This window comes from Mobula birostris, chromosome X, assembly GCF_030028105.1.
Source record: "Mobula birostris isolate sMobBir1 chromosome X, sMobBir1.hap1, whole genome shotgun sequence".
Taxonomy (NCBI): Eukaryota; Metazoa; Chordata; class Chondrichthyes; order Myliobatiformes; family Myliobatidae; genus Mobula; species Mobula birostris.
This window is the reverse complement of record NC_092402.1, coordinates 69,699,967-69,714,545: the sequence shown is the minus strand read 5'-3', so window position 1 is coordinate 69,714,545 and position 14,579 is coordinate 69,699,967. Positions and strand designations below refer to the sequence as shown.

Below are 14,579 nucleotides of genomic sequence, written 5' to 3'. Positions count from 1 at the left end.
CATTGGTGAATACCGAAGAGAAGTATTTATTGAAGACCTCGCTCACTTCCACAACCTCCAGGCATACCTTCCCACCTTTATCTCTAATCAGTCCTACCTTTACTCTTGTCATCCTTTTGTTATTCACATTATTGAAGAATGCCTTAGGGTTTTCCTTTACCCTACTCGCCAAGGCCTTCTCATGCCTCCTTCTTGCTCTTCTCAGCCCCTTCTTAAGCTCCTTTCTTGCTGCCCTATATTCCTCAATAGACCCATCTGATCCTTGCTTCCTAAACCTCATGTATGCTACCTTCTTCCACCTGACTAGATTTTCCACCTCACTTGTCACCCATGGTCCCTTCACCTTACCATTCTTTATCTTCCTCACCGGGACAAATTTATCCCTTACATCCCGCAAGAGATCTCTAAACATCGACCACATGTCCATAGTACATTTTCCTGCAAAAACATCATCCCAATTCACACCTGCAAGTTCTAGCCTTATAGCCTCATAATTTGCCTTTCTCCAATTAAAAATTTTCCTGTCCTCTTTGATTCTATCCTTTTCCATGATAATTATAAAGGCCAGGGAGCAGTGGTCACTGTCCCCCAGATGCTCACCCACTGAGAGATCTGTGACCTGACCTGGTTCATTACCTAATACTAGATCTAGTATGGCATTCCCCCTGTATTTAATGATCTAGCAAGCTCACTGCTCCTAAGCATTAGTTATGAAATTCAACAGTATATGGAGAGTACTACATAAAAGTGCATATTCTGTGCTTTGTGTTTCAGGGCATCGGACCTTGTATGTTGGAGTACGTATGCCCTTGGGTCGACAGAGTCACCGACACCACAGGACCCATGGATCAAAGCACAAGAAGCGAGATAGAGTGAAAGGTGCCATCCAGGAAGAAGGAAAGGGCAATCTCCCTTACGGTGAGGCACATTCAATCTCTCAATTACAATAACTGATTTTTTTTTTTGCATGGAGTCCCTACTTAATTTCAATTCTAATGTAGCTAATGCACAAAAATATGTAAAGTTGGAGAACAATGTTCATCGTACATGGGGAGGGAGTATTTCATGTGCAGGTTGGATTTGTGGATGTCACACTAGAATGCATCATGTTTCCATCTACTTTATAAATTTAAATATTGACTTGTGCAATTTTAATATTTTGACCTGGTTAGCTCCTATCAAGGTTGTAGTCTGTTTAATGTCTGTTTCTCATAGTTTGTGTATGTATGCACTATTTTGATTTATGCTTGTTTGCAACACAGTTACTGACCTTCAAGTTCCATTCTTCTACAGAATGGGTTGAACTCCTAACCTTTGAAGCAAGGTAATTTGTTAGTGCAAAGCATTGGCTAACGCAATATAGTGCAGCAATCTCTTTTTGCTCTGGATTATAGAGTAGGTCTTTCTTAGTCCATTAATTGAAATGTACAGTTTTGGCTGCATCACAGCAAATTCACACACTCATAGGTCATTGTGTTGGTTCCATCATTTGAATATCACCCTTGTTTCATGGAAACGAAGTTGAAGGTTTGTAGGGTACAGTAGCCACATGGGTCTTGATGGATGGGTATCTTTGGGGGGCTGTTCTATTGATCCAGAGACATCAATTTGAACTCTCCCATGATGACTATATTTGGAGGTTCAATTCTGGGCCTATCACTGCAAACTTTGGTCAGACCCAAGACTATCAAACTTCCATTCCATGAGATGAGGGAAAAGGGGTTGGTTGATAGATGTATTTCACATCCTGAAAAGTAGTGAGAAACTGTTCCCATTGGATTGAAAGGTATAGTAGTAAGTAAACCAAGACTCCTGTGAGAGATTGAAGGTGATTGGCAAAAAAACAAAAGTGACAGCAGTTTTTTTTAAAAAAGCTTGCATAGCAAGTGTGTATTCACAAGACAACTGGATAAGTATCTGAAAGGAAAGCCTTTGGAAGGCTATGGGGATAGGGTAGGAGACAGGATAAGCTGGACTGCTCTTGCACAGAGCTGATGTAAACAAATGGCCACCTTTGGTGCTGTTACCAATTTGAGCTTCACTTGCTGTTGTCTGTGTGCATGATGCATTAATGAACTGAGGCTGCTGGTTAGCAGCAGTGCTGTCATTATCTCTTCAAGATGATTTAATGTTTCTGCTACAGCATTTGTGCTTATTTACACTAAAGTGGACCTAAACTGGAAAAGCTAACCATAAAAGGCTTCTCCAATATAAATAAGCCTTGAATTTTTCATTTTCGTATTTGACTCCGTGTAGTAGGGGGCATTGTTTGCTTTGTTTTCATTTGGCAAAATCAAGGATTTTGGATCATTTAAAATTTTCAGAAATGCATTGTATCTTTATTTTAATATTGAATTAATGGTGACATTTATGGAGCAAGAGAATCGTACCTTTCTCCAAGGAGAGGCTGAATGATTTTGATTGATTTTTCTCCTTAAAGTGGAAAGAGGACCATTAGTGTGGCACTTATACACATTTGGAGATGAGATGAGCATTGCTGTCAATACATTAACTTGCCCTGACACTTAAACAACCAAAGATGGGTGACTGTCATCTGTTGGTTTTGACAATGTTTCCTCTGCATAATTATCTTGTACTTAGAACTCTGGTTTGGATTTGGGGTTGAGGCTTTCTTTGTGGTTAAAAATGTTTCTTGGATGAGGCCCATTATCTTAACAAATTTCTCATAGGAATCTTGTGATAGTTCTTGTATGCTGTTACGAAGAACAAGGCTGGGTTTTTTTTTTGGGGGTAGGATAGAAATGCACTTCTGTTTTACTGTTAATGTAATATGTAAGAGTCAGGGTTGAGGTTGGTACTCTCCATGTTATATGTTAATGATTTGGATGATGGAATCGATGGCTTTGTGGCAAAGTTTGTGGATGATACAAAGATAGTCGGAAGGGCAGGTAGTGTTGAGGAAGCAAGGAGTCTACAGAAAGACTTGGACAGGTTGGGAGATTCTAGACGTAGGGATAGACTAGGAGATGGGCAGAAATGTTGCAAATGCGCTTTGTGTATGTTCATGCACTTTGGTAGAAGGAATAAGGCTTATACAGTTTTCTAAATGGATAGTGAATTCAGAAATCAGTGATGCAAAGAGACTTGTGAGTCTTCGTGCAGGATTCCTTAAAGGTTAGCTTGCAGGTTGAGTTGGTGGTAAGGAAAGCAAATGCAATGCTAGCATTCATTTCAAGAGAACTAGAATATAAAAGCAAGGATGTAATGCTGAGGCTTTATAAGGTATTGCTCAGACTGTATTTGGAGTACAGTGAGCAGTTTTGTATCCTAAACCTAAGAAAGGATGTGTTGGCATTGGGGAGTCCAGAGGAAGTTTGAGAATGATCCCAGGAATTAGGAATGAAAGGATTAAATGATAAAGGATTTTTTAAAATGGCTCTAGGCCTGTCCTCACTGGTGTTTACAAGAGTGGGGGTGGGGGGGGGAATCTTATTGAAACCTCTCAAATATTGAAAGATCTTGATAGAGTGGTTGTGCAGAGGACGTTTCCATAGTGAGTGAATCTGGTGCAAAGGGCACAGCCTCGGAATTGAGAGGTATCCTTTTAGAACAGATGAGTGATTTCTTTAGCCAGAAAATGGTGACTCTGTGGAATTCGTTACTACAGATAGCTGTAGGTCCAAGTCATTGGGTATATTTAAACTGGAGGTTGATAGGTCTTGATTAGAAAGAGAGTCAAAGGTTAAGAGGAGAAGGCAGAAGAAAGGGGTTGAGGGGGATAATAAATCAGCCATGATGGAATGGCAGAGAAAACTTCGGGTCAACTGGCTTAATTCTGCACCTATATCTTATGGACTTAATTCTTCAGGCTCAGTTCAATCCACTACAATATTTTTGTCAATTTCTAGGTTTTTAAATCCTTGGAATCTCTAGTAATGTTACTGACTGAACATATTCTAGTATGTCTGCATACAAACGTGATTGTTTAATCATCTCTGCATTTTGAAAACCAAATTTTAAAAGCAAAACATTTTGACATTATGAAATGCTATATGTTGTCAATAGTTATGCTTCATAAACTACTTTATTTTTAAAAGTGAGTCCTTTGAGGTTTCTATTTTCCCTTCATTATAAAACAAAAATATTGACAAGTCTAAGTTGAAGGCAGTGTTTGAGCTGCTGTTTGAGTGTTCACCTGAAGACCACCATGGTCTTCTCTGGATCTGATGTTCCAGGTAAGCTTGTTTGCTTTCTTTGGGAAAAGGAGAAGGGGATCCTGACTGCCTTGTTGTTTTCTCTTGATATTTGCCTATCTTTGCAATTTCCAATCATCTATCAGAAATGGGCTGCCCACTCCTGTGGCTGTCTCCATGTGTGCATTTAAGATCATCTGATTGAGGCTCACTAACTGAAGTAGAGATGCCTTTTGAAAAGGTTGCTTTAGAAGCTCCTATTTGAGTATAAGAAATGGGATGTTAGCAGCTGTACAAATCATTGGTCAGGCCACTTTTGGAGTGTGGTGTACAGTTCTAATTGCCGTATTACAGGAAGGATGTGGTCGCAATATTGCGCACAAGAAATTCACCAGGATTTTGTCTGGAATGGAGGGCTTTAGTTACAAGGAGAAATTTTGTTTAAATTGGGTTTATTCTCACTGGAATGTAAGGGGCTAATAGGTAACCTTTTATTGAGGTTAGTATAATTGAGGAATGTGGATTGGATAGAAGGTCTTTTTCATAGGGTGAGAAAGGCCGAAACTAGAAGGCATGGGTTTAGGTGAGACCTATCTGAGGGGCAAACTTTTTCTATGCAGAGAATGTGGAAATATGGAATGAGCTGCCAGAGGAAATGTTGGAGGTGGGTACAACTGCAATTTTTTTTAAAAAAAAAACAGCATTTGGGCAGGTACACAGATAGGAAAGGAACAGAAGGATAAAGGCCTAATGTGAGCAAATGGAATTAGTACAGATAGGTTTGAATGAGTTGAGCCCAAGGACCAACTTCGGAGCTGTGTAGCTCTGACTCTTGACTCCCAGCCATGTTGAGAAATCGTGCAGGTAGGTTGATTGATGTAATTTTATAGTGTGGTTTTGCACTTTTGTGTAGATCAAGTAATTTCCCTGTGCCCCTCAAGAAACTGCCACAGCTCAGTATTTCCACAACTTGTATTACAGTACAATTTTTTTTGCAAGATTAAATGCAAGGCTATTTAAAACATCAAAATTTTTAAAAATGTAGATGCTGGAAATCTTAAAAAAAAAAAGAAAATGTTGCAAATACTAAGCAGGTCACTCTGCATTTGTAGGAGGCAAACCTTGTTGGAGAGTGATATGCATTTAGCATTTGAAACAGAAGCCATATCATTTATTCAAAGTAAGGTTGTATAGATGGTTGAAAAGAAATTAATAAGTGTTTTGCCTCATTTCAGTTAATTATCCAACTTTTCTCACCAATGGAGTTTCAGTTAATACTGATTTCGCAATCACACTGTCAAGTAAGCAAATTGTTACAATATCCCTAAGGAATGTCTGATGGAAGAGGACATTACCTCCCCACTGGTCCTAATCCAGAGAATTGGAGTAAAAAAATAAAATCAGTCCACAATATCAGTGCTTAAGAGATGTGTTCATGCTCCAATTTAAACTATTGCTGTTAGCTCATTACTTGGACAACATTCCTGGTTGGGTGCTGAGGGATTGTGCAGCCCAGCTAACAGAGGTCTTAATGGACATCTTGAACATCTCTCTGTCACTGTCCACTGTCTCTGCAGGCTTCAAGGTAGCTAGCTATCATCATTCCAGTGTCCAAGACTGCGACAGTAACTGCCCTAAATAATTACCGCCCAATGGTACTGACTTCAGCAATCATGAAGTGCATTGAACAGCATGTAATGGATTGTGTCAAATCCCATCTTCCAACTATATTGAACCCTTTCAAGCTCACCTACCACTCAAATAGGTCCACTGATAATGCCATTTCCCCAGCCCTCCACTCCATCCTGTCCCACCTAGAAAACAATGCCTCATATTCCAGGATGTTGTTCAGCTCTGTTTTTAACACAATTATCCCTCAGAAGCTGGTGGGTAAACTGTTTTTGTTGGGACTCAACACCCATCTCTGTAACTGGATCTTCGATTTCTTGATGGAAAGACCCCAGTTGGTCTGAGTTGGTAGCAACATCTCAAGCTCCATCAATACTGGTGCTCCCTTTCCAGGGCTGTCTGCTCTGCCCACTACTGCTCATGCTGCTGACTCATGACTGCTCTGCTAGGTCCAGCTCAAACCTCATCAAGTTCACTGGTGGTACAACAGTGGTTGGCCTCATTGGCAACAATGATGAGTCCGCATACAGAGAGGAGGTAAAGAGGTTGTCAAATGGTGTGAGAACAGCAATCTGAGTCTCAATGTGGAGAAGACAAAAGAGATCATTGTGGACTTCAGGAAGGTGTTCCATGGCTCTGCTGTGGAGAAAGTGAAGAGCACAAAGTTCTTAGTGTGCACATATCAGCTGATTTAACCTAGACCCGCCACGCTGGTATGCATGCGAATCATGGACTTTGACAGCAGAACTGCAAAAGAAGGTCCAGGCAGTAGAAATAAGATGCTTCAGAAGGGTCCTTGGCATTTCCTATACAGACCATGTCTCAAACGACGAAGTATGAAGAACCATCACCCAGCACATGAGACACTACTGAGATCTACTGTCCACAGTAAAGGAGAGGAAACAGCTGGCAAGGCCACATAACAAGATCAAGTGGACTCTCAAAGACCATTCTTCAGGGAATGGTGCAGGGGGAAAATGGGGACAGACAGAGGAAGAAATGGACAGACAGCATTGCATAGTGTACCAGAGAAAGCTTTGCCACAACCTGGGCACTCGCCCACAACTGTGAGAGATGGAGGCAACTGGTGCAGCGCCTATCTGTACAGCACCCCTACAACCCAGGTGGGTTGTAGGATCTATAACCGTAGTCACCACACCACCTCATTAGTCAAGAAGGCACAGCAGTGTCCATACTTTGAGGAGATTAAGATATGCAAGGCTACCCACCCCCATTCTAACTCCTTTCTACAGGAGCACCATCAAGACTGTCCTGTCTGTCTGCATCATTGTGTGGTACTGAAGACTGCAAGACCTTACAGAGGACAGTAAAAACCGCCAAGTGGAACACCACAGTCCCTCTCGCCCCTATTTGTGACATTTACATGGAGCTTTTGTATACAAAGGGCCCAAAGCATTGTTGAGGATCCCTACCACCCATCGGGGGGAGGTAGAGGAGCATCAGGATTAGGACCACCAGCCTGGGAACAGCTTCTTCCCTCAGGCTGTAAGACCTAATGAATGCCCTGCCACCACCTAGGCCTCATCATTAGGACAGCGAGCAGTTTACTTGTGCTATGCATTTCACATGCATTTTGAATTATTTCTTACTAATTTGTGGTAATATTTTGTTTCATGTGCGTTTGATATGGTTATGTATCGTGGGTGCACCATGGTCCAGAAGAACGTTGTTTCATTTGGTTGTACAGTGCCTTGAAAAGTATTCAGACTCATAACTATTTTCACATTTTACTGTCTCATTTTGTAAATTTAAAATGTATTGACGTAGGATTTTTTTGAATTGATCTACAAAACTGCATCATGTTAAATCAAAAGAAAAATGACAAAACCTGTCAAAAATTTACTAAAAATTGAAAACCAAAATTGTGGACCTGAAAAAGTATTTATCTCCTTTGTAATTGCATTCACACTAACATTCCTCAGGTGTAGTATATGTATTACCTTATCAACTCACCCAATTTGTTGATGTAGAAAATTTGGAGGATCACCTCTCTCTGTAAAATCCATCAGTATGATTCGAACAGAATAGGAGTGTCCCGCTCCCTCCGGATGAACCGGACCTGGTGGCATCAAGATTCATCGACACGAGGAGGACGTCAGAAGGGCCTTCCTGAAGATAACTCCAAAGAAGGCGACGGGCCCAGATGGCATCCCGGGATGGGTTCTCCGGGCTTGTGCAAGCGAGCTAGCTGGAATGTTTGATGACATCTTCAACTGCTCCTTGCTTCAGTCTAAGATCCCCTCCTGTTTTAAGAAGGCAACGATAATCCCAGTGCCGAAGAAGAGCAAGGTGGCATGCCTGAATGACTATCGACCTGTGGCTCTGACATCAATTGCTATGAAGTGCTTCGAGAGATTTGGTTACAGCACACATCAACCACAGTCTACCGGTCAACTTCGACACTTTGCAATTTGCCTACCGGAGGAACAGGTCAATGGCAGATGCCATCTCTCTGGCCCTACATTCCTCCTTAGAGCACCTGGAGAATAAAGATGCATATGTAAGGCTCCTTTTCATTGACTATAGCTCTGCCTTTAATACCATCATTCCAAATAAACTGATTCCTAAGCTCCGGAACCTGGGCCTTAGCACTCAGATCTGCAGCTGGATCTTCAACTTCCTCACAGACAGGGCCCAGGCTGTAAAAATAGGGGACAAGTTCTCCTCTACAATCACTCTGAACACCGGTGCCCCACAAGGCTGTGTACTCAGCCCCCTGCTGTACCCACTGTACACCCAAGTTTCCATCAAGCTCAATATATAAGTTTGCTGATGACACCACAATTGTAGGCCGTATCTTGGATGATAATGAGTTTGAGTACAGAGAGGAAATTAAGAACCTGGTGGTATGGTGCGAAGACAATAACCTATCCCTCAACGTCAGCAAGGCGAAGGAATTGGTTGTTGACTTCAGAAGGAGTAGCGGACCGCACGACCCAATTTACATCGGCGGTGCACAAGTGGAACAGGTCAAAAGCTTTAAGTTCCTCGAGGTCAATATCACAAATGACCTGACTTGGTCCAACAAAGCAGAGTTCACTGCCAAGAAGGCCCTCCAGCGCCTTTACTTCCTGAGGAAAGTTAAAGAAATTTGGCCTGTCCCCTAAAACCCTCACTAATTTTTATAGATGCACCATAGAGAGTATTCTTCTAGGGTGCATCACAACCTGGTATGTAAGTTGTCCTGTCCAAGACCGGAAGAAGCTGCAGAAGATCGTGAACACAGCCCAGCACATCACACAAACCAATCTTCCGTCCTTGGACTCACTTTACACCGCATGCTGTCAGAGCAGTACTGCCAGGATAATCAAGGACACGACCCACCCAGCCAACACAGTTTTCGTCCCTCTTCCCTCCGGGAGAAGGCTCAGGAGCTTGAAGACTCGTATGGTCAGATTTAGGAACAGCTTCTTTCCAACTGTGATGAGACTGCTGAACGGATTCTGACCCGGATCTGGGCCGTACCCTCCAAATATCCGGACCTGCCTCTCGTTTTTATTTTTTGCACTACCTTATTTTCCTTTTTCTATTTTCTATTTATGATTTATAATTAAAAATTTTTAATATAGAACATAGAATAGTACAGCACATTACAGGCCCTTCAGCCCACACTGTTGTGCCGCCCCTCAAACCCTGCCTCCCATATAACCCCCTACCTTAAATTCTTTCATATACCTGTCTAGTAGTCTCTTAAACTTCATGAGTGTATCTGCCTCCACCACTGACTCAGGCAGTGCATTCCACGCACCAACCACTCTCTGAGTAAAAAACCTTCTTCTAATATCCCCCTTGAACTTCCCACCCCTTACCTTAAAGCCATGTCCTCTTGTATTGAGCAGTGGTGCCCTGGGGAAGAGGCGCTGGCTATCTACTCTATCTATTCCTCTTAATATCTTGTACACCTCTATCATGTCTCCTCTCATCCTCCTTCTCTCCAAAGAGTAAAGCCCTAGCTCCCTTAATCTCTGATCATAATCCATACTCTCTAAACCAGGCAGCATCCTGGTAAATCTGCTCTGTACCCTTTCCAATGCTTCCACATCCTTCCTATAGTGAGGCGACCAGAATTGGACACAGTATTCCAAGTGTGGCCTAACCAGAGTTTTATAGAGCTGCATCATTACATCGCGACTCTTAAACTCTATTTACTATCGATTTGTACTCCAGGGAATGCGAAGCGCAGAATCAAATATCGTTGTGATGATTGTACGTTCTAGTATCAATTGTTTGGTGACAATAAAGTATAAAGTAAAAGTAAAGTATGGTAGATTTTCAACCGAGCAAACCAAAATGAAGAGCATTCAAGGCAGGTCAGGGAAATGATAATAGAGAAGCACAAATCTGGGGAAGGGTACAAGACCATCTTAAATGCACTGAACACATTTTGGAGCTCAGTGCAGTCCATTGTGGCGGGGGGGAGTGGAAAAAATATGAAACCACAGCCACACCTCTAAGCTTAAAATGGCACTTTTAAGAGGGGCTACTGTGGCACCAACAGTCACTCTGAGTGAGCTGAAGAAGTCAGTGGCTTCAACTGGAGATGAAGTTCATGGCTTTGCATAAAAAAGGTATTTATGGAAGAGTGACAAGGAAAAAGCCCTGGCTTTGGTTTTTTTTTTTGAAAAGCACATCCTTGCCTGTAAAGACTTTGAAAAGCATCACTTAGAAGAGTTTGTAAAGACATGGAAAATAGTCTCATGTGACCATAAAACTAAAGTGGAGCTTTTTGGCTTCAACACTAAGCTGTACGTATGTCTGGCGCAAGTCTAATACTGCACATCAGCCAGGTAACACTCCCCCCTACTGTAAAGAATGGTGGAGGTGGCATCATGCAATGGGGGTGCTTTTCAGCAGCAGGCATTGGAAATCTGGTCAGGATTGATAGGAAGATAGATGTTGCTAAATACAGAGATCCTGGATAAAAACCTGCTAGCTTCTGCCAGAAATCTTAAACTGGGGAGGAAGTCTGTCTTTCAGCACGGCAACAGCCCAAAGCACACTGTCAGAGCAACCATATTACAGTTTCAAATGAAGAAAATTGATGTCCTTGAGTGGCCCAGTCAGAGACCTAACCTTAGACCTTACCTGATGAGAGGCATTGATCGTGTGGATAGTCAGAGACCTTTCCCAGGGCTGAAATGGCTAACACAAGGGGGTACAGTTTTAAGGTGCTTAGAAGTAGGTACAGAGGAGATGTTAGGGGTAAGTTTGTTTGTTTGTTTTTTTTTACACAGAGTGGTGAGTGTGTGGAATGGGCTGCCGGCAACAGTGGTGAAGGCGGATACAATAGGGTCTTTTAAGAGAGTCTTGGATAGGTACATGGAGCTTAGAAAAATAGAGGGCTAGGGATAACCCTAGGTAATTTCTAAAGTAAATACATGTTCGACACAGCTTTGTGGGCTGAAGGGCCTGTAATGTGCTGTAGGTTTTCTCTGTTTCTATGTTTTAAACCGATCAAACGTCTCTGGCAAGACCTCAAGACTGCTGTCTGCCACCATTCCCCAACTAACCTGACACAAATTGAGCAATTTTTTCATGCATTACAAGTTTCTCTGTTCTTTTGAGAAGGAGCATGTGATTCACAAATAAAAACTCAGTGAAATTGCTCAAAACCTCTGGTTGTAATACTCATTTTTATGTGAACTAAGTGTTGGGGGCAAAATACTTTTACAAGGCACTGTATATGTACAGTTAAATGACAATAAACTTGAACTTGAATTAGGTTTGCATCCACCACAACCCAAGCTATTCATTTTGGGGGAACTGGGAAATTTGGCTCCCCTGTGGCCACTTAAAAGCAGAGTTGACCTTATAAAAGGAGGTTTACTCTGCAGAGAGCTGGAATAAAAAATGGCAATGTAAGGTGTTGCAAGAACACTCTGGTTCTGAGGCAGCCTTTGGAGGGCTTGATCAGGAGGAGAAAGGGGGAAGGAGATCACATTCCTCCCTTTCCACTCTCATTCTTCATTTTCAGAATATGGGAAGAAACCAAAGCACCTGAGGAAAATTCCATGGCATGGGGAGGACTACATGCAGACAGTGCCCAAGGTCAAGCTTGAACCTGGGTTGCTGAACTCTAATAGCTGTGTCAATGGGCAGCCCCTTCACTTTTCCACAGTCCCTGCCACCATGCTTAATGCTATATCCTTGTCATCTAGCCTACGTTGTTCATTACCCACTCATACCACTGATGTAAACTTCAACTCTCTGCATTCTTGCATAAAGAGAAAATGCTCAACATGTCAGGTAATATCCGTAGAGCAAGAGTTAATGTTCCAAGTTGGTGACCTTTCATAAGTCTGCAGAATTGATGAAACACGTGTATTTTAAGTTGCAGAGATGGAGAAGGTGGAGAGAATGGACCACAGTTGTTCTAGTAACACATGTCAGTGCTGTTTAAGAGGGTGTTGAATGTGTTTAAATCAGCTGATTTGTTTGGCAGAGGGGAGAAATGAGGACAGAGATGAAGGAAAAATATGCACATTTGCTGCTTTGGCATGCTGAAGCCCTTGGAACTCAACAATTTTGGGTAACTGCAGCCTTTCTTGTTTGCATAAGAACTGGCCATTTCTGAAAGGCCCTGAACCTGAAACAGTAATTGTTTTTTGACCACAACCTGTTCGGGCAAAACCAGCATCTGTTTTACTTCTGGTGTTAACTCAGTTTTTCTTTCTCCACAGATGCTGCATGATCTGCTGAGTATTTCTGTCATTCTTTTTTTTTTCAGATTTCCAGCAACTGCAGTGTTTGCGTCGCTGTTCCAGAACTATTCACAAAGAATTGACAGCACCAATTTAACACCTTACAAAATGAAAATTAGAATTCAATTATATATCCCTTTACTCTCATCTTGTACTGCACATTATGGAATACATGACAGAAATGTGCACCATTTCTAACCTCTAAGGATACCACTTAATGCACCATAATTTTTGACAGGGGGACCTATCCAGAGGAGACCAAGTCTGCTAGTGCATCATCCCCACCATGAAAGAAAGGCCATCATAGAGGCAGATGAGATTCATGGCCATGGTGAGTGGCAGTGCTGGAAGAAACATTGTGTAGGATTTCTACACACTCTTGCAGTCTTTCTTCTATGTTGCCTTGCACTTTGCATTACCAGACTGGCAGCTGCTACGAACAGCCCCTTCACTCTCCATTCTTTGTTTTTAAAAAAAAAAAGACTAACCATGGCCTTCTCTTTCATTGCAGATGCTGAAGATATGTTACCCCATGTGCAACTTCAGGAACAGGAGTTTAGTTTTCCTGAAGATGCATTATCACTCGATCTGACCCATCAGCTAAAAGACTGGCAGAAGATGCATGGTGAATTATTTTTCTTGATTGCAGGAAATAGGATGGAAACCAGCCAGAGGCATCAGCTTGTCTGTGGACGAGATAACGTTTTAGCTCTGTTTCAGAGATCCTGCATATTGACTTTGAAGAGCTATCATACCAAGGAAAACAGATTGGTAGACACCAGGAAAAGCTAGACATTCTAGGCAGTCAGGCAGCCAATGAGTTTGTGCATAATGGCTCAAAGAATGAAGCATCTGAATCAGAATGTGCGCAGGACATGGTGACCATTCTGTCCAAAGCTGAGCATGAATTCAACATAGATACCCAACATGTTGGAAACTCTTGGCTTCCACAGAATCTTGCATTGGTCTGAGGAGGTTGGGTAGCTCTCACCTTACTTTTCGTTGTGTCACATCACACTACATACTGTTTGCAAGCAGAGCTGAGGCACAATCTTGCATATTGCAGAGATCCATGGGATGCCATCTGTTGCCCTTTCTGGGCATGATAGTATCTCATTAGTGTTCCTGTTGATGCCATGCAGTCAGTTAAGCTGTTGCAGCCTAGAGCCACTTGTGATTATGCACCATATCCTAGAAATTGGATTTTGCCTTAGCTGGTGTGTTAAATGGTTACTACATTAAAAAGTGCAAATATGGGTAAAATTTTGCCTGCTTTTTCAAAAGGGTGGTTTCTTCCCAGTTAAATATGCATTCTTTTTTCCAATGGATCAGCCTATAGAAACTTGAAAAAACATTGGGATAATTAAGTCTCCATGGCCAGATAAGATATCCCCCAAGTTGCTATGGGAAGTAAGAGAAGGGATTACTGTGCCTTTGGCGATTACCTTTGCATCCTCACTGGCCACAAGAGTAGTGCCAGAAGATTGAAGGGTGGCAAAAATTCCTTTGTTCAAGAAAGATAATAGGGATAACCTTGGGAATTGTAGACCAGTGAGTTTTACATCAGAAGTGGGCAAATTATTGGAGAGGATTCTTAGAGACAGGATTCATGAGCATATGGAGAAGCTTAGGGATTAGAGATAGAGATCATGGCTTTGAGAGGGGCAGGTTGTGTTTCACAAGCCTGATTGAATTCCTCGACGCAGCAAGAAAACAAATTGGAGGTAGAGAAATGGCTGTGGTGTAAATCGATTTTAGTAAGGCATTTGACAAAGTTCCTCATGGTAGATTCATTTAGAAAGTGAAGAGGCATGGGATCCAGGGAAACCTGGCTGCGTGGATTTGGAATTGGCTGCCCACAGAAGGCAGAGAGTGGCAGTTGATGGAGCATATTCTGCCTGGAAATCAGTGACCAGTGGTGTTTTACAGGGATCTTTTCTGCAACCCCTGCTCTTTGTGATATTATAATGATTTTGGGGAAATGGGGAAGTGGGGGTGGGGAGGGGTTGTTAGTAAGTTTGCAGATTGCATGAAGATTGGTGGTGTAGTGTATATTGTAGAAGGTTGTTGGTTA

At 42.1% G+C, this 14,579-nt stretch overlaps 1 protein-coding gene across 1 annotated transcript in view; it reads left to right on the top strand.

Moving 5' to 3' along the window:
- Nucleotides 1-788: 788 nt before the first annotated feature.
- LOC140191619 (electroneutral sodium bicarbonate exchanger 1-like) overlaps nt 789-14,579 on the top strand; it is a 100,920-nt gene continuing 87,129 nt past the window's right edge. The window contains exon 1 of the mRNA XM_072249176.1: nt 789-918. Within this exon, the coding sequence (XP_072105277.1) occupies nt 804-918 (115 nt within the window). The 5' untranslated portion in view covers nt 789-803. The remainder of the gene's footprint in view (nt 919-14,579) is intronic.